Source organism: Erithacus rubecula, assembly GCF_903797595.1.
Source record: "Erithacus rubecula genome assembly, chromosome: 26".
In the NCBI taxonomy this organism is placed as follows: Eukaryota; Metazoa; Chordata; class Aves; order Passeriformes; family Muscicapidae; genus Erithacus; species Erithacus rubecula.
Genome location: NC_136678.1, coordinates 121,300 through 139,354, shown reverse-complemented (window position 1 = coordinate 139,354; position 18,055 = coordinate 121,300). Strand labels below are relative to the sequence as shown.

The 18,055-nt window shown below is 61.0% G+C and overlaps 3 protein-coding genes across 5 annotated transcripts; 1 reads left to right on the top strand and 2 right to left on the bottom strand.

Annotated features, from left to right (window-relative positions):
- Positions 1-757: 757 nt before the first annotated feature.
- On the top strand, positions 758-4,011 carry LOC306812635 (uncharacterized protein). The gene is made up of 2 exons (XM_079327389.1): positions 758-1,341; positions 3,346-4,011. Exons 1-2 carry the CDS (start codon positions 864-866, stop codon positions 3,876-3,878), a joined length of 1,011 nt encoding a protein of 336 aa, XP_079183515.1. The 5' UTR covers positions 758-863; the 3' UTR covers positions 3,879-4,011.
- Positions 4,012-4,659: 648 nt separating this feature from the next.
- Positions 4,660-8,804, bottom strand: SHISA4 (shisa family member 4). Its single transcript, XM_079327346.1, has 5 exons — positions 8,677-8,804; positions 7,487-7,658; positions 6,297-6,430; positions 5,054-5,236; positions 4,660-4,969 (listed from the first exon to the last, which is right to left on the bottom strand). The coding sequence occupies exons 1-5, from the start codon at positions 8,747-8,749 to the stop codon at positions 4,923-4,925; spliced, it is 609 nt and encodes a 202-aa protein (XP_079183472.1). The 5' UTR covers positions 8,750-8,804; the 3' UTR covers positions 4,660-4,922.
- A 1,069-nt stretch (positions 8,805-9,873) lies between these two features.
- Positions 9,874-17,058, bottom strand: INAVA (innate immunity activator). 3 transcript variants are annotated; one of them, XM_079327336.1, is made up of 8 exons: positions 17,005-17,058; positions 16,359-16,418; positions 15,525-15,649; positions 15,324-15,443; positions 14,301-14,505; positions 12,488-12,890; positions 11,142-11,709; positions 9,874-10,050 (listed from the first exon to the last, which is right to left on the bottom strand). In XM_079327336.1, exons 2-8 carry the CDS (start codon positions 16,402-16,404, stop codon positions 9,958-9,960), a joined length of 1,560 nt encoding a protein of 519 aa, XP_079183462.1. In that variant the 5' UTR covers positions 16,405-16,418; positions 17,005-17,058; the 3' UTR covers positions 9,874-9,957. The 3 variants fall into 3 exon arrangements, with proteins under 3 accessions (XP_079183462.1, XP_079183464.1, XP_079183463.1); XM_079327338.1 differs by lacking the exon at positions 17,005-17,058 and adding an exon at positions 16,903-16,990; XM_079327337.1 differs by lacking the exon at positions 17,005-17,058 and adding an exon at positions 16,588-16,887.
- Positions 17,059-18,055: the final 997 nt, after the last annotated feature.

Genomic DNA, 18,055 nt, shown 5'->3' with positions numbered 1-18,055 from the left:
CACTCCACAGTCACCTCAAACCCTTTGACTCCACCTAGAACTAGACATCTTAGGGCTGCGCCAGGGTCACCCTGAACGTCAAGGTAATCCAGAACAGAGTGCCTCAGGGTCATCCTAAACCTCGGGTGACCCCAAAAACTCGGCACCTAAACACCCAGGGTTGTCCCAGGGTCACCCCAACCCCCTGGGGACATCCAGAACTGCTCTCTCCCCTGCACTACGAGGCCGGGGCCATTTTGGGGGTGCAGCGCCAGTCAGGTATCCCCTGGGAGGCTCCCCCTGTCCTGAAACACCCACGTGCTTGGCTGAGAGGGGCTCCCGGTACCAGTGAAACGCCGTTTTGGCAGCCGCGCAGCTCCGTGGCCCCAGCGGGAAGAGCGGTATCGGTACGGGGGGGGTCCTCACGCCCCTTGCCCCCGCATTCCTGCCCTTTGCAGCGGCCCCTGCTAACGCAGGACCCCAGCCGGGCCATTGGGGACATCCCACACCGAGCATCCGGCCGGCCCCGGGGTCAGAGCACCAGGGGTGCCACCTAAACCTACGTGGGCCCGGGGCGGAGCGGGGCAGCTCCCGAGGGGAACGGGGCGAGCCCGGCGGGGGCTGCCGGTAACGCAGCGGGGCCGCTGCTGTGCGCGGCGGGGCCGGCAGGGGGCGCCGTTACCGCACCGGGGCCGCCGTTAACGAAGCGGGGGCGGGGTGCAGCCCCGGCCGGTCCGGTCCGCTCCAGCCCCGGTAGCGGCAGCGCCCGAAGGGGGCTGTCGGCAGTGTGCGCTCTCCCCGCTCGGTACCGGGGAACCGGCGGCACACGGTGGCGGCGATGGACGGCCGGGCGGCGGCATGAGGCGGCGGCGGCGGCGGGGAGCATGGCGGCGGCGGGCGGCGGCGGGGCGCGGCGGGGGCTGCTGAAGCGGAAGCCGAACTTCACGCTGCAGGAGCTGGAGGTGCTGATGAGCGAAGTGCTCCGGTACGAGCCGCTGCTGTTCGGCGCCGCCGCCGGTACCGTGAACGCATACGAGAAGCAGAAGATCTGGTGGCGGATCACGCACAAGGTGAACGCCGCCGGCCGCCACCAGCGCGACATCGGCGAGGTGAAGAACCGCTGGCGGGGGCTACGCCGCCGCGCCGGGGACAAGATCAGCCGGCACCGGCTGGAGCGGCAGGGCCCGGCCGGCAGGGCCTCCGCCAGGAACGGAAACACCGGGAGCACGGGCAGTAACGGAAGCAACGGGAACGGCGCGGCCGAGCCCGGCCCGGGGCCCGCCCCTGCCCCCGTCTGGGGTGTTCGCGGCGCCGCCGGAACCGAGCCTCCGATGCGCAGCGACGAGGGGTCGTCACAGCACGGTGAGTGTGCGGGAGCGGCGCGGGGACTGGGCAGGGACACGGGGATGCTGGGGCCGAGACGGAAAAGTGGAGAGACGGACATGGAGAGCCGGGACAAGGACATAGGGAACCGGGACTGGGACTAGGGCAGGAGAGAACGGGGCAAGGTCAAGGGGATGCTGGGACCGGGATGCGGGGCGAGACCGGCACTCAGACACAGGCGCTGGGACAGGTGTATGGTGGGACAGGCACATGAAGAACCAGGACACAGACATGGGAGACTGGGGCAGGGACTTGCTGGGTGCCAGGATGGGACATGGGGAACCACAAAGGGGCCACGAATGAGGTGGAATGGGACATAGAAAAATGGATTTAGGAAGTGGGGGCAAGTGGCAGGTACATAGGGATACTGGACCAGGACAGATGCATGGAGGAAAAGGGTAAAGAGAGACAAGGACCAGGACCAGGACGTGCGTAACCAGGATATGGACATGGGAAACCAGGACATAGACACAGGGCCACTGGGATTGGGAGAGGATAGGAGGAACAGGGGCACAGGGGACCAGGACCAGGAAGTGAGGGGATCAGGACACAGCAGACCATGACAGTGACATGGAGATAGTGTGACCAAGATGTGGGGTTCCAGAACACAGACATGGGGGACTGGGACTGGGATGCAAGAGAAATGAGACTGAAACTGGTCGCTGGGGCCAGGGCAGGGGCATGCAGGGACACAGGGGACCAGGACCATAGTGTGGAGGATCAGGAAAGGGACACAGCCAGACCAGGACACAAGGGCAGGTGCATGGAGAGTTGGGGATGGGGTCTCAGGGGACCTGGATTAGCATCTGGAGAACCAGGACACAGGGCATTAAGACAGGGACACAGAGGCATTGGGACCAGTACAGGGATATGGAGTAACCAGGACACAGAGAACCAGGACAGAAACATAGTTCTGAGACAGGGATACAGGAGACCATGACCAAGAGCAGGGGACAAGGAGCAAGAAATTGGGAACATGACAGGTGTGCAGCGGGACCAGGACAGGGACACAGGAGATTAAGGCCAGGACAGGGACACTGGGACCATGCCATGGGAGACTGGGACATTGATACAGGGGACAATGGCAGGGGGATGGAGACTGCGACCAAGACATGAGGGTTATGGGGGCATCCTACAGCATCACTAGGCCTCGGAGAGATACCTGGAGAGACTGAGACACAGATCCAGGGAAACAGGGCAGGGATGTGAGGGGACTGGGACCAAGATGTGGGAAAAACTGGACAATGGACTGGGACCAGTAAAGGTGCATGGAGGGACTGGGGCAGGAACAGTGGGGCAGGCACCCAGAGGGAACATAGAGTCAGGGCAAAGGGATATGAACATGGAGACAGAGACACAGGTGACGAGGATGTGGGAGGACCAGGACAGCGACATAGGAGACAAAGGCACCAGGACCAGGTCTGAAGGGTATCTGGATCTGGGCAAGGATATGGGTGACTGGGATTAGGACAGGGACAGAAGGCAGGGGATACTGGGACCTGGACAGGGATAAGAAGGGGTTGGGAACAGGGCAAAGATGTGATGGGATTGGGATAGTGACATGGGACAGGACCAAGGAGACAAGTAACGTGCCGATACTGGGACCAGAACAGGGCCATGGGGATTAGTGGGGTGAGAGCTGGGACCAAACAGGTACATAGAGGCACCACATTCAAGACAGGTGTATGTGTGGAGAGGGACGTAGTAATACCAGGACTATGCAGGTACATGGAGACACCACATTCAGGGCAGGGTTATGGGAGTACTGGAAACAGGAGAGGGCTGAGGGACATGGGATGGGGTTGAACCATCATGAAGGACATGGGACTATGGAGATACGTATAGATGGAACCAGGACTGGATGCAGGAGAAGGGATGTGGGAGCACAGGGATGGAGACAAGAGGGTCTATCACTTGGTTCATGGAGCACTAGGGACACGGGAGATGCCTGCAGCTGCCCTGTGCTCCCCGTCCCTCCCGCAGGTGTCAAGGAGGAGCCGGTGAAGGAGGAGCCTGTGGAGGTGAAGACTGAGCCCTTCCACGGTCCCGCTGCTGACGGCATTCCCGGCCGCGGCCCAGACTGCCGGCTGCCCCGCACTGGCATCTGCCCGCCCAGCGAGCTGTGCGAGGGCTGGAGCCGGAGCCCCCCGCGCCCCGCACCCTCCGAACTCTCCCTCGGCGACCTAGGCGGGCAGCAGGAGCCGCCGGGCTCCGACTTCCCGAGTCTGCTATTGGAGCAGGAGGCCGAGCAGCTCAGTCGCTGCGGCTCGGGAGAGGCGGGGCCCCCCGGGCCGGCGGGACTGGACGGGACCCCCGAGTGCCCCCAGCTCAGCCTCGTGCAGTCCAATGAGCGGCTGGTGCAGGAAATGCGGGCGTTCCGCCGGGAATACGCCGAGAGCCGTCGGGAAACCACGGCTGTGCTGCGCGGCATCGCTCAGGCACTTGGCATGCTCAGCCGCAGCCTGGCCGAAATCCGTGACCTCTACCTCCGGGAGCAGGGGGTCCCCAAATCCTGAGCCCCCCACGCAGCTGGCTGTGTACACACAACTCTATCCCTCCTCCCAGAACCCACCTCGCTGCTTTTATTATTTTTTTTTTATTATTATTTCTTTTCCTCTCCATCCCACTTCAATAAAACTCGGAGCTGCACCCCCACGGCTCCCCCCACCCCGGGAAGATCAGAGGGTTTTTGGGGGTGATGGAATGCAGAGGCCTGGGAGATGGAACAGAGGTTTGTCCTTTCAGGTGGCTCTTTTCTCCTGGACTGATGGATTCTGGTCCCAAATTTAGCTAGTGATGCTGGGGGGAACAACCCCAGGAACAACTATCAGGGTGACACACCACCCACCCACCCTTCCCTGCTTATGCCAGGGGAGGGGGCATAGAAAGAGGAATTGTTCATGTATCCACAGTCCCAGTCTCAGCGCTGAATTTGCTTTTCTCACCCAAAAGATTCCAGGGGTGGTTTCACACCCCTGTTTTGAGTGAGGGGGGTTGGGTGGGCGGCAGCACTGCAGGCTGGCTCATCCAAGTTGCTGATTTGATGGGAATCAAATCAAATTTATGTCTCAACATAATTTTAGGATTGAGAAGTCTTCGGGAGCAGAACAGAGAAGGCAGAATTCTTGTTCCCTCATTTTACAGTTCATGAGAAGGGGTTGAGGGCGTTGCCCTCCCCTTCTTTCCCCATTAGAGAGTCAACGAGACAACACCAGGCTGTGGGCACAAGACGTGGTTTAATGCCAACCCCGGGGGAAAGAAGAGCCGGGGTGAATCCAGGATGGGTGTGCAGAGAAACAGAGGTGCACAGCCCTCGAGGGACCCCCCCGCGGGTGCTCGGGGCCGCTGGCACCCAGAGCCGGGGGAGTAGGCACCCACAAAGGGCCCAGTGTGCAGCACAAGGGCCGCCCTGTTCTGCTGGCACTGGATCACCCCAGGATGGCCGGGAAGAGCTGGATCCAGAGCTGGCTGGGACAGCCCCCCCCAGCATCAGGGGGGTTCCCAGGGGTCCCCAGCCTGGTCCCGCTGGCCGGCGGCGGGTGCAAGGTCCCTGCGGGGGCTTATGCTCCAGGGTAGCTGGGCTGTGCTGGGACGTAGGGTGGTGGTGCTGCAGGGGGAGCAGACAGAGTGTCACTGGGCCACCAGGCTCCCTGGGAAGCAGGGAGGGTCCCTGTTCCCCCACGATGCTCACCTGTGGGGTAGTAGACAGGGGGGCCAGAGGGGTACATGGGGTACTGGGCGGTGGGGCCAGGCGGGGGGTACATGGCCATGGGGGTGAAGCCAGGCTGGGGAGGCGAAGGGCCGGCTTTGGGATCCACAGGGACAGGAGCTGGAGGAGCTGCAGGGGGATAGCTGGACAGGGGGATTTCTGGGCCTGCAGGAGAGATTGGGGAGGTCTTGGCACCCCGCAACAGGGATGAAGACGGTGCCTAAGGGTGGCAATGGCCCTCAGGGTGGTGGGCACTGGAATGTTATTCACAGCCCAGTGCCCAATTTTCCCCCTGCATGATTTCAGGTCCCACCACCTCACCACCCCACAACCTCTCCACCCTGTACCTCAGGACCTTTCCTGCTCCCCCATCTCTGTACCCTACCCCACCTCCTACACCTCCATCCCTGCAGTCCACCCCCCCACCCTCCCAACTCCCCCCTGCATTCCAACAGCCCCCTCTTCTCCTTGCCTCCCCCACTAACACCCCCCCCCCCAAGACTCTTCTGCTCCCTCTCATCCCTTCAGCTTCCACCTTGCACCCCAACACCCCTGCACATCTCCAGCCCCCCCTAGACCCCTTCACCCTGTACCTACAGGATCCTGCAAGCCCCCATCCCTGCAACTTCCCCCTTTCCATCCCCAGGCCTCCCTACATTCCTTGAGGCTCCCTCAAAATCTCACTATCCTCTACCTCAGGAACCTTCCTGCAGTCCCCCCATCCCTGCCACACTCCAATCCCCCCCTGCATTCCTACAGGCCCCGCTCCTAACCTCTTCCCAAACCCCTCCACTCTCTAATTACAAGACCCTCCTGCACCTCCCATCCCTATAGCCCACCCACCCATACACCAATTCCCACAGGCCTCTATGGAGGCTCCCCCAATCCCCCACCCTCTACCTACAGCACTGTCAGGCACCAAGCCTCCTCTTGCACCCCCCATTCGTGCATACCCCATCCATGCATCTTGCATCCATGCATCCCCCATTCACGCACCCTCCCATTCCCCCAGGTCTTCTTAACCTTGCACCTCCTTACCTGCAGGATCCTCTTGATCCTCTGCTCCTGCTCACCCCCATCCCTGCATCCCCCATCCCTACAGACCCCCACCAGACTCCCCCTGAATTCTTCTGGGCCCCCTCAACCCCGCTCCACCCCCTTTTGCTACAGGACCCTCCTGCACCCCCTCCTCTTGCACCCCCATTACCACCCCCCAGCCCCACACCTTGCAGGGGGGTGCGGGAGTGCTGCCGGCGCTGGTACAAGTAGCAGCAGGAGCACATGAAGCAGCAGACGATGGTGGTGACGATGGCGATGAAAAGCACCACGGCTGAGGCGATGCCCGCGATGGTCTTGGGGCTGTGGGATGTGGGGAGCAGGGCCTGGGGGGGACTGGGGCACATGCCCCCAGCCAGCACCCCCTGATACTGCCCACTGCCCCATGCCCTGCACCCAGTGACACCATCCAGTACAACTGCCCAGCACCCAGTGACACTGCCCGGTGCCCAGAACAAATTCCCAGTGACACTGTCCAGCACTGCTATCAGCACCCAGTACCAGTAACCACTGCCCAGCACCCCGTAGCATTGCCCACACAGTAGCAGTGCCCAGTACCCAGTGCCAATGCCCTGTACCAGTGTCCACTGCCCAGTGACAGGCAATCAGTGGCAGTAACCAGTGCCCAGCATTGCCTAGCACCCAGTGCAAGTTTTCAGCAGCAGCACCCAGCACCACCCAGTACCAATGACCAATCCACAGCATCCATCCCCCAATAGGCAGTGCCCAGTATCAGTGCACAGCATCCAGAACCCAATACCAGCCAGTACCAATGCCAAGAGCCCAGTACCCAGTACCAGTACCCAGTGTACAGCACCAAGTAGCAGTGCCCAGCACCCACTGCAAAGCACCAATGCCCAGTACCAGTGCCCAGAACCTAAAAGTACCAGTATCCAACATCCAGCACCACTGCCCAATGTCCAGTACTCAGCACTCAATGCCCAGTACCCAGTGTTAGTGTCCAGCACCCAGAGCCAACAGCCTGGCAACCCAGTAGCACTGCCCAGTACCACTCCCCAGAGCTCAGAACCAGTGAACAGCACCTGCATTCAGTATCCAGTAACAGTGCCCCACACCCAGTGCCCCCGCCAAGTACCAGTGTACAGCACCCAGCATCCATTAACTGGTGCCACTGCTCAGTACCAATGTCCAACCCCCAATACCAGTGCACAGTATCCAGCACCTAATACCAGTGCCCAGCACCCAATACCATTCCCAACACCACTGCACCACTGCCTAGTGCATAGCACATAATGACCAGCACCCAGTACAACTGCCTATCACCAGCATCCAGTACTAGTTCCCAGCACCCCATCTGCCCAGGGGAGCCCCCAGCCCCATCAGCCCTGGCTGTGGCACCTGAAGGCAAGGCAGTGGCGCTGCTGGCGTTCGGTGAGCAGGCGCAGAGGGTCTCGACAGCAGTACCGCTGGTGGCACGTGCCGCAGCAGAAGGTGAAGAACTCGCAGTCAAAGCCAGGGTGCCATGACCCGTTTCTGTCCACGTACCACAGGCAGTCTTCGCCTCCGGCCACTGTGGACAGCCGCCCATCATCAGGGCCTTGGAGCACCTGGCCATCACCACCCTCAGGGACATCAGCTGCACCCCATGCCCTTCATCCCCCCCTGTACCCCACTGTGTCCTATTCCCTTGAACCCTGGTCCATCCTGCCCCATGGACCCCCAAAGTGTGCCCCTATACACCCACAAATACCCTGCTCCTTCCTATCCCCCTGTCCTTCATACCCAGCCCCACATCCCCCATACCCTGCTCCATTCTGCCCCATGGACTCACAGACTGTGCCCCTAGGTACCCTCAAACCCCTTCTCTGCTCCATCCTGCCCTTGTGTACCCCCATATCCTACTCAATCCCACTCCCTTCCAAACCCTGCCCCTGTGTAGCCCACATCCTGTTCCATCCAGTCCTACACCCTTGCGGATTGTCCTCCATTCCACCCAGCTCTCCGACCCCTCCAGATTCCTCCAGATCCCCACAGCTTCCCCTCCTTCCGCGTGTTCCAGTGGCACTTCCCGTTCTATTTCTGTCCGGATCCACCTGTCTTCCCAGAAATAGCCGCGGGCCGAAGCCCGGGGGCGGCAGGAGGCGTCCGGGCAGCGGGCGGGGAGCCACGAAAATGGGCTTTGCGGGAGTCTCGCACACCCCAAAATGGGACCACGGCAGCTCAGGAAGAAGTCGGGAAACTGAGGCACGGGGTTCGTGCAGGGGAAGCCCCCAAATTCCCCGGGGCTGGGCATCCCGGCTCAGTTAGCCACCAGCTCCGTGTCTGCTGTTCCCGGGGATCAGCGGCTACCGCGAACACCCCGAAAGTGGCAAATGGGAGGGAGGTTCGGGGGGGTGGATACAGTGTCCAGGGGGACACTGTTGCAAGCAACCCCCTGGGCAAAGGGACCGTGTGTAGCACGACTCAGTATGGCTGGTGGCACCAAGTCCCACCCAGTGGGATTCCCCGCGTGGCACTGGTGGCACCGTATCCAGTCGCAGGGTGGCACTGGATCCCACGGCCCTCCCCGGTCCCCATACGTGTCTTACCCATCGAGGCGGCAACGGCCACCAGCAGGGTCCCAGCCAGGGGCCAGCCGCTCCCAGGGCCGCCGGGCCCCATCCCGGGGCCGGGCTCGGTGTCCCCGCTCAGTGCTGCCTGGGACAGGGGTCGCGGCTGCGCGGCGACACCGGGACCGGGGCCGCTCCCGTGGCCGGTCCTGGCGCTGTCGGTGCCGGTGCAGCGGGGCCGCTCGCTCTGCCGGTGTCTCCCGGTGCCGGTGCGGGGCCGGCGCAGGCCCGCAGTGACGCCGCAGCCCGGCGGCGCTCGGTTGCTGCCCGGTGTCCCCCCCCCTCTCCCGTCCCCCCAGCGCCGCCTCCCGCCGCAGCCACCGGCCCCCGCCCGCCCCCACCGGGAGGAGCAGCGCAGCCGGCCCGGGCGCTGGCAGGACCGGGCAGGGATGCGGGGACCGCAGTGACTTCTCTGTCACTGCCCCCCCAACACTGCCCCTGGCAACCCTTATTTCCCCTCTTCCTGCACCCCATCCTTTTGCTCGTCCTTGCACCACTCCCTCCCTGCACCTCTCCCGCACCCCATCCCGTACCTCTAATCCCTTCCTTACCCCCTGCTCCCCATCATTTTCCCTCCCAGCACCCCTTCTCCTATCTCATCCCACCGCTGCACTCCTTATTCGCCTGCCCTGCACACCATCTCTTCCCTGCACTCCATCACTTTGGTTTGCAGCACCCTTTCCCCAACCCCATCTTTTCCCTGAACACCTTATTTCCCTCACCCTGCACCCCATCCCTTCACCCATCCTTGCATCCCACCCCTGCACCCCTCATCTCCATTCCATTCTTCCCTTCAAATCCTTGCCCCTTTCTCAGCCTGGGTCACTGGGTGCCAGGGGTGCCAGCTGGATCCGGAGCACCCTCTTGGCACTGGGATCACCCCATTACTGGCCCGATCACAGCCACACCCCAAATCTGCAAAGTCCCATCCTTGACCCAGGGATGGGGGACCTCAGAGGGGACATGAAGGTGACACATCCTGAGAGTGACATATCCCAAAAACCACCTTTATTAGAGACCAGAACCTCAAATTCAAGAACACGGTGACACCAAGGTCACCACAAGCACTGGGGTCACAGTGCCCCCTGTCAGCATTGCAGTGCCAGTGAGGGAACCCGGGGGGGGGGGGGGGGCCAGCCCCCACCACCTCGCTGTGGCTCCCTCCCGTGCCCCCCACGCTGGGGTGGGGGCATGAGACGCCCCCACCGTGCCTGGGCCAGCCAGGATGTGTCCCCGCCGCAGGGCTGGGGGTGTGGGCACTCACACTTGTGTGACAATCTCGCCGTTCTCAGGCATATAGACCTGCACGGGCACGCCAGCTGCTGAGCGTCGCAGCACCTGCACAGGGGGACCCTGGGGGGACAAAGATGCCGTGGGTATTGGCACTCCACCTTGTTTGGGGGGACACATCCCAGAACCGGGGTTTGAGCTGGGGGAGTTGTGGGGTGCATGGCCACAGGTCCCCACTTGCCCAGCATGTATCCCAGCTGAGCCATGGGTGCATTTGTCCTAGCAAGACTCCCAGGTGGAGATGGAGAGCTGGCCAGTGAAATGTCTGCAGGAATCCTTCCCCACTCAAGGGCAGCCCAGAGCTGCCCCAGGGACCCACATGGATCCTGCCCTAGGGACCCCCTGAAGTCCTGGTCCTTCCCATGGGACTCTTGTGGGACCCGAGTCTTGCACCAGTAACCCCATTAAGGTTCTGGTCTTTCCCCTGGGACCCCAGTTCTGCCACAGGAACTCCTGTAGGGTCCTGGTCTTGCCCTTGGTCTTGCCTATCTTCAAGAGAAAGTAGGGGCCCGTATGGAACTCCAGTCCTGCTCCAGGGACTCCTGGTTCTGCCCCTGGGACCCACATGGGACTCCAAACCTGCCCATGGAATCCTCAGCAGGTCCTCATCCTGTCCCAAAGGACCTTATAGACCTTACTTCTGTTCCCAAGAACAGAAGACCCTGGTCCTGGCCATTGAACCTCCTCAGTAACCCAGTCCCCCAAGGACACCTCTGGGACCCAAATTCTTCCCGTGATTCCCTCAGGATCCTAATCTTCCCATAGGGACCCACTCAGGACCCTGGTCATGCCCCAGGGACCATCAGAGACCCTCCAGACTCAACTCATGGGACCTTGGACCTGCTCACAGGACCCTCAGAGGGCCCAGATCCTGCCCCAAAGGATCTTAAAGGACCTTGATCCTCTCCTCAGGAACCTCCTGGTCATGCCCCAGGGAGGACCCTTCTGGGATGCCAGTCCTGTCCCAACAACCCTCATAGGACCCCATGGACCCCCTCAGGTCTTCACTCCTGCTCTAGAAATCCTCATGGGACCCCACCAGAAACATGTGTCCCTACATTACCTCAGAGTAACAACTCTTGCCATCTGCAGGACAGCACCAGGGGGTCCCCCTTCTCCCACATGACCATTCCCAGCCAGACCCCACATCCTACCTGAACCAGTGATAGGACTCCATGAGCAACAGGCATGTCCCTGATGGTCCCACCACGGGGTCTCTGGAAAGCCCCTTGCCGGTCAAGGGAGTGGGGCCGGGCACCCCTCAGCCGGGCGCGTTGGTGCCACGACTTGAGCTCCTCCGTGACGGTGGCCTTGGAGAGCCCCCGAGCCCCAGCAGGCGCATAGTCTTTGAGCGAGGGCGTGCGCACAATGCGGCTACGGGAGGGCACCAGGCGCTGGTACCGCAGTGGGGCCAGATCCTGCTCATACAGGAAAGTCACGGGGCCAGCAGGTGGCAGGAGCTGGAGGGCACCTCGTGGGTAATAACCAGGCTCGGCAACGGACAGCGGAACTGCAAAGGACCTATCAGGGCTGCTGCTGCCCGGGGAGGTGGCGTGGGAGATGCTGGAGAGGTCGGAAATGCTGTCATCGGAGCCAGAGCGGCATGCAGGGATGGGGGTTGGGATGCAGGAGGTGGGCACAGTGACTGTGTAGTAGGTGGGGCGCCGGCGCGGTGCGGCACTGCGGCCCCGTGGCTCAGCTGGCTGCCAGCATGGGTCCACCCTGCAGGCAAGACACTGTGGTTGCAGGAGGACCCTGTCCCTCATCCCCAAAGCCCTGGGATAGGTGCACCCATGGGTGTGGGGTGTAACCACCACATGGGGAGACATCTAGCCTCCTCCCATGGGATAGCTCCAGCTACCCTGTGGGGCAGGTGATGGAGGGCTGACCTCCATCATCTCCATAGGGTTACTTCCATCCTCTCCATGGGACTATCTCCAACCTCCTCCCAATGGATTTCTGTCCATCCTCCCAACAGGGTTTTCTCCCACATCCCCATAGGACTATCTCCATCCTGTCTCTGGGATTATCTCCAATGACAGAGCTCTACCATGTCCATGGGGTTAGTTCCATCCCCTCCCAATGGGATTATGTCCGTTCTCCCCATAAGATTTTCTCCATCCTCCCCACAGAGTTAGGTCTACACTTCCCTTGGCGTTCTCTCCATTATCTTCTCCATGGGATTATCCCCATAGGTTTAGCTCCATCATCTCCATGAGGTTCTCTTCATCCTCTCCCACAGGATTACTCCCATCCTCCTTCCCACAGGTTAGCTCCATCTTACTGCCAGTAGGACTATCTCCATCTTTCCTATGGGATTATTTCCAACATACTCCCCATGAACTGAGCTCCATCATCTTCACAAGGTTATTCACATCCTCCTTCCTGTGCATTGAGCTCCATCCTCCACATGGGATTATCTCCATCCCCCTCTCCATGGGGTTATCTCCATACTCCCTTGAAGAAGCCCTTGTCTATCCTCCCCATGTTCAGGACATACCTCAGAGACTGGGTCTGTCCCTGCTGTCCCAATGGCTCTGGGGTACTGGGAGCATTGGAACCCGCTTGCTGGCACAGCACCAGGGTCCGGATGGGGACAAACCAGTAGGGGAGGTCCCCTGTCCTGGACACTGGGGACCCTGCAGAGCCAGGGCTGCCAGGGGCCAAGGAGCTGGCAGGGGCAGCCATCAGGGACCCAAGACAGCATTGGGAGCTCTGGGTTTCCCCATCCTTGGCATCAATGCTGGGATTTTTGGCCCTCTCATAGGGTCTGTCCAGGCTGGTCTTCTGCCAGGGATTGGTGGGGGGCATCAGAAGCCCTGACTCCTCCTCTTCCTCCTTAGTGAGGTCCTTGGGAGATGGGGACGTCTGTGGGGTGGCATGTCCTGGTGGTAGTGTGTCCTCTGCAAGAGAGATGGAGGGTTGGGATGGAGGGGACACAAAGAGAGGGTTGGGATGGAGGGAACAGATTGGTGGTTGGCAAGGAGAGGAGATGAGAGGGGTTGGGATGGAAGGGACACACAGGGGAATGGCATGGAGGGGACACAGGGAGAGTAGGGATAGAGGGAACACAGGAAAGGTTGGAATGGAAGGAACATACCAGGGGTCCCCCCTGGTCCCCACAGCCTCCTCACCCTCCTCCAGAGGCTGGTGTCAGACATGGAGCTCTCATCAGAGGCATTGAGCTCTGTGGGGCAGGGCCCTGTGAGAACAGAGCCAGGGCCGCCTCCAGGTGCCAAAGTGCTCCCACAGTCCCGCCACCACCCAGCGCGTCCCCTCGGGCTTCCGCTCCCCTCTCCCACGCCACCTGTCCCAACACGCTCCGGGACAGTGGCGGTACCGGCCAGGCCGGCTCTACTGAGCTGTGTGCAGTTCCCAGCCTGCCCAGGATGGGCAGGCTGGGGGCACCAACAGGGAAGGAGGCGCCCTCACCATTGCCTTGGTCCTTGGAGGACAGAGGGATGGAGAGATGGAGAGAATTGGGACCCCCTTGGATGACTGCCACTGGGATGGGGACACAGCAGCTGGGCCACATCCTGTCCCCCTTTGGGTGCAAATGCTGAGGATGGGTGTTTTGGGATAGTTATGGGGTGCAAGCAGCAAGGGTGAAGCATTAGGGTACAATCAGTGGGTGCAATCAACGGAGGTGAAGTACTGGGGTGGATTCAGTGGGGTACCACTGGGGATGGTTAATTGGGGTGCATGCACCATGGATGAAGTTTTGGGGTGTATTCAAAGAGGTACATACACAAACGTTGGGGAACATGCACTGGGGACAAAGTTTTTTCACAAAGATACAACCACTAGAGATGAAGTATTGGGGTACCTTCAAAAGGGTGCATTGACAGTGAGACCATATCAAGGTGTATGTACCAGGCCTTCCAGGGGGCATCCAAGGGGTATATTCAGCAGGGATAGGGAATCAGGGTGCATTCACCAGGGATGGTATGTTGGGGGGCATTTTGGGGGGGCACATTCATTGGGGCTGTAGAACTGGGTTGTATTACAGGGGATGGAAAGCTGGGGTGCACCCAGGGATGTATTCACCAGAAATGCAAAATTGGGGTGGATCCACGGAGGTGCGTTCACCAGGGATGGGAACTGGGGTGCAGGCATTGTGGATGGCATATTGGGGTGCATCCAGAGGGGTGCATGCACTTGGGATGCAGGACTGGGCTACGTCCAGTAGGGTGTATTCACAGGGCATGTGGAATTCAGGTGTATTCCCCATGGACACCCAACCAAGCAGCACCCCATTCTGCCTCCCTGCTCTCCAGCATCCCCCCACCATCTGAGGGGCTTGGGGAGCTCACCCACGCCAGTACTGGTGTCCCGCTGCCCTGCCAGGAGCCGCCGCTGGCTCAGGACCTGCTCCAGGTCCCGCAGCTTCTGCTCCTCCCGGAGCGCTGCCGTCTGCCGTCTCTTCCGCACCTGCCGGCTGATGTTCTCCTCGTGGCACAGACGGCGGGAAGCCTCAGCAATCTGCAGCTGCAGCGCTCGCTCCCGTTCCAGAGGGTCCTGGGGCAGGGGACACACTCAGAAAAACACTTTGACACCCCCAAGCCTCACATTGTGCCACAGCACCCACAACCACCCACAGCATTTGGGATCCCAATCCCTCCCAGCATCTCATCTGGGACCCCAACACCACCCATCATGTTCAGGATCCCACCACTACAAATAACATTTGGAATCTACTTCCTTCCATAATTCTGGCATCCTGATACACCTGGGACCTCCCCACACCCATCATAATGGCACCCCAACTCCACACCTTATGTGTAGGACCCCATGATAACCTCATTAACGCAACACCCCAACAATACCCATCATGCTTGGAATCCTACCTTGTCCCATCTCCTGGGCCCCAACACCAAATACTGCATTCAGAACCCAAAGACCTCCCTTCACTGGTGCATCTCAGCACTCCAACACCATCCATCCATCATGCTTGAAACCATCCCTCTGCCCCTCCTACAACACCTGGCACCCAGACACCACCCATGGGATGGGGATGGCAACATTTTCAGGTGACCCTCAGGCAGATTCCACAAGGGATGGGAGGGAAAGGGATGGGATGGGATGGGATGGGATGGGATGGGATGGGATGGGATGGGATGGGATGGGATGGGATGGGATGGGATGGGATGGGATGGGATGGGATGGGATGGGATGGGATGGGATGGGATGGGATGGGATGGATGGGATGGGATGGGATGGATGGGATGGGATGGGATGGGATGGGATGGGATGGGGATGGGATGGCAAGGCATGGCATGGCATGGCATGGCATGGCACGGATCCCCATCATCTTTGCACCCCAGGGACCGCCTCACCACCCCATGCAGAATGATGATCTCATCCAGCTTGAAGGAAGCCCCAATCCTGCGATAGACCTTGGGGGGCTTCTCGCCAGCTTTCAGGGGGTACTCGCAGGGCAGGGTCCCTGTCAGCTCCTGAGGATGGCACAGGGACACTGAGCAGAGCCATGGCAGCAGCATGTGAGGGTGGGCAGGGGGTGCTCGTGCCCTGCTCACCGCCTCACGCAGGCACAGCCGCCGCAGCTCCTGGATGCAGCCATCGAGCCGGGCCTCCAGCGCCTGCTGCTGCCGCCGCCCCGCCTGCACCCGCTCCTTTGGTGGGGACACCAGGCTCTCAGGGCCTGGAACAGACACACGGACGTCTGGAGGGATGGGAGCACCCAGATACTATCCCCCGCCACCCCACAGCCTCCCTGCCTTAGTTTCTGTCCACCACAAGGGGAGAAAAAGGTAGCCATGACCCTCCCAGCAGCACCCAGGGGTATTTCAGTTTCCCCAGAGCAGCTGTGTCTCCCTTCCCCCCAGGACATCCGTGGGTGTACTGATTCCCCTGAAACACCTATTTTCCCCACCCAGCAGCACCCATTGGTGTTCCAAGACCCCCAGGGTATCCAGGAACCCCTCCCCCCAGCAGCACCCGTGGGTCCTCCAATCCCCCAAGGTAGGAATGAAATTCCCTCAGCAGCACCACGGGTGCTTCAACCCCCCGGGACACGTGTGTCGTCCCTGCTGGGGGGGGTGGGAAGGGGGGGCACAGGAGAAAGATTTGTCTGACTCAGCCATCCCAAGCTAAACATGTCTGAGTCAAATCCTGTCCAGAGCACCCCCCCCATTACACTTGAGGTGCCTCCCAAAACGCAGGGGAAGCCTCCATTCCTCCACCCCTTCATTTCCCCAAAGTTTTCTCCAAGCAGTTTATGTGTCCCCAGCATGTCCCCACGCACCGAAGTGCTCCTTTCTCTGCCTGGGAAGGAGGGGCACGTCTATCAGAGCACCCATGGGCGACAGGGGCACTCCAAAAACTCCCACACCCCCAAATCCCCTTCTCACCCGAGTGCAGCATGATCCCGCTGTCCATGTCACTTGCCTCCCCCATGCCGAGCCAGGACCCTGCGGGCAACAGTGGGGACACAGCTCGTCCCCACGCCCCCAACCGGGCTGCACCCATGGGGGCCTCCCACCCTGCACCCCCAAAATCCCTCATGTCGCTCCGGGCGTGCCGCGATGGCGGCGGAGAGCAGGCGAGGCTATGTTAGCTCTGCCTTCTTGTAGGTCCTACCATAAAAACAGGGTGCGGACAGCGCGAGGCGGGGGAAGGGTGACCCTCGAAGGGGTCAAAGGTGGTCGGGGTGCAGTGGGGCGGGGGGACCGGGCGGCCTCTCGCTCCCCGCCCCAGTTGGTTTCGCTGGGCACCTCTCCCGGTTTTCCTTTCTTTTCCGTCTGGGCGGGCGGCGGATCCTGGGTTGGGAGCGACCGCCGGCCTGGGAAAATGGGGTCCCCAGCACCCCAAGACTCCCAAATTCTTGGGGAAGGAGAGAAAGGGGGGCAGTGGGGCGGGGGCAGAGGGTTCACACCGCTTTTCCAGCGCCGTCACCTGGCCGTACCTCAGTTTCCCCAACCCGCTTCACGTCGCACTTGGCGGCCAGAGGCAGGGCGGAGGTCCCAGTGGTCCCGGCGGGGTGGGAGAATCCCTTACCTGAGCCCGCCGCCGCTGCCGGCTCTGCTGCGCCGAGGCACGGACGGGTCTGGGCTTGAGCGGAGGGAGGAGCAGGGTGAGCAACACCTGCCCCAGTCGCCGCTCCGCCCCTGCTGGACGGCCCCCAGCGGCTGCCTCGCACAGCGCTGCATAGAATGGAGCGACACTGCACGGCACAGCGTGGCACTGTGTGGTATGGAGTGGGTGACATGGGAATGCGCAGTGTGGCATGGTTCACTGTTGCATGGCATGGCATGATATGGCGTGGTATATATAGCATGGTATGGCATGTTTTACCATGGTACAGTTTGTGTTGACATGGTATGGCATGGTATGGTGTGGTTCAGCCTGGTACAGTGTGCCGTGGCATGGCATGGTATGGCATGGCATGGCACGGCACGGCACGGCACGGCACGGCACGGCACGGCACGGCACGGCACGGCACGCCATGGCATGGCATGGCATGGAAGTGTGTGGTGTGGAATGGAACTGTGTGGTATGGCATGGCATATCAAGGTATGGTATAGATGTGTCCCAGCATGGCCTGGCACATTACAGCAGAGTGCAGTTTGGTGTGGTGTGGCACCGCAGCCCAGCACAGTCTGGCCTGGTTTTGCTGGAGGCTCCATCCCTACTGCCATATAGACATAGACATAGGCCAAGCACAAGGACCACTGTCCCCAGCCTTGCCCTGGCCATGCACAATGGGACAGTGGCAGAACTGTGCTGTGAGAGAGCCAGGATGGTGCCAGGACAGAGCCAGGATAGTGCCACCATTGTGCCAGGATGGTGCCAAGGCTCTCCTAGGCCCTGAGAATATAATGTTGCAGCCACTGTGGCCCCTCTGAGCTGGATTGGAGTTAGTTGGGCACATCCTGCATTGCTACACGTGGCAGGGTGGGGAAGAGGCTCATCCGTATGAGATGGGGCTAGACAGGATGGGATGAGAAGGCAGGCAGGCTGCAGACAGAGGGATGCAGGGAGCAAGCAAGGAGTGCAGAAAGCAGCGTGGGGGGAGGTGCAGATTCTCCAGAACAATGGCCTTGCTCCC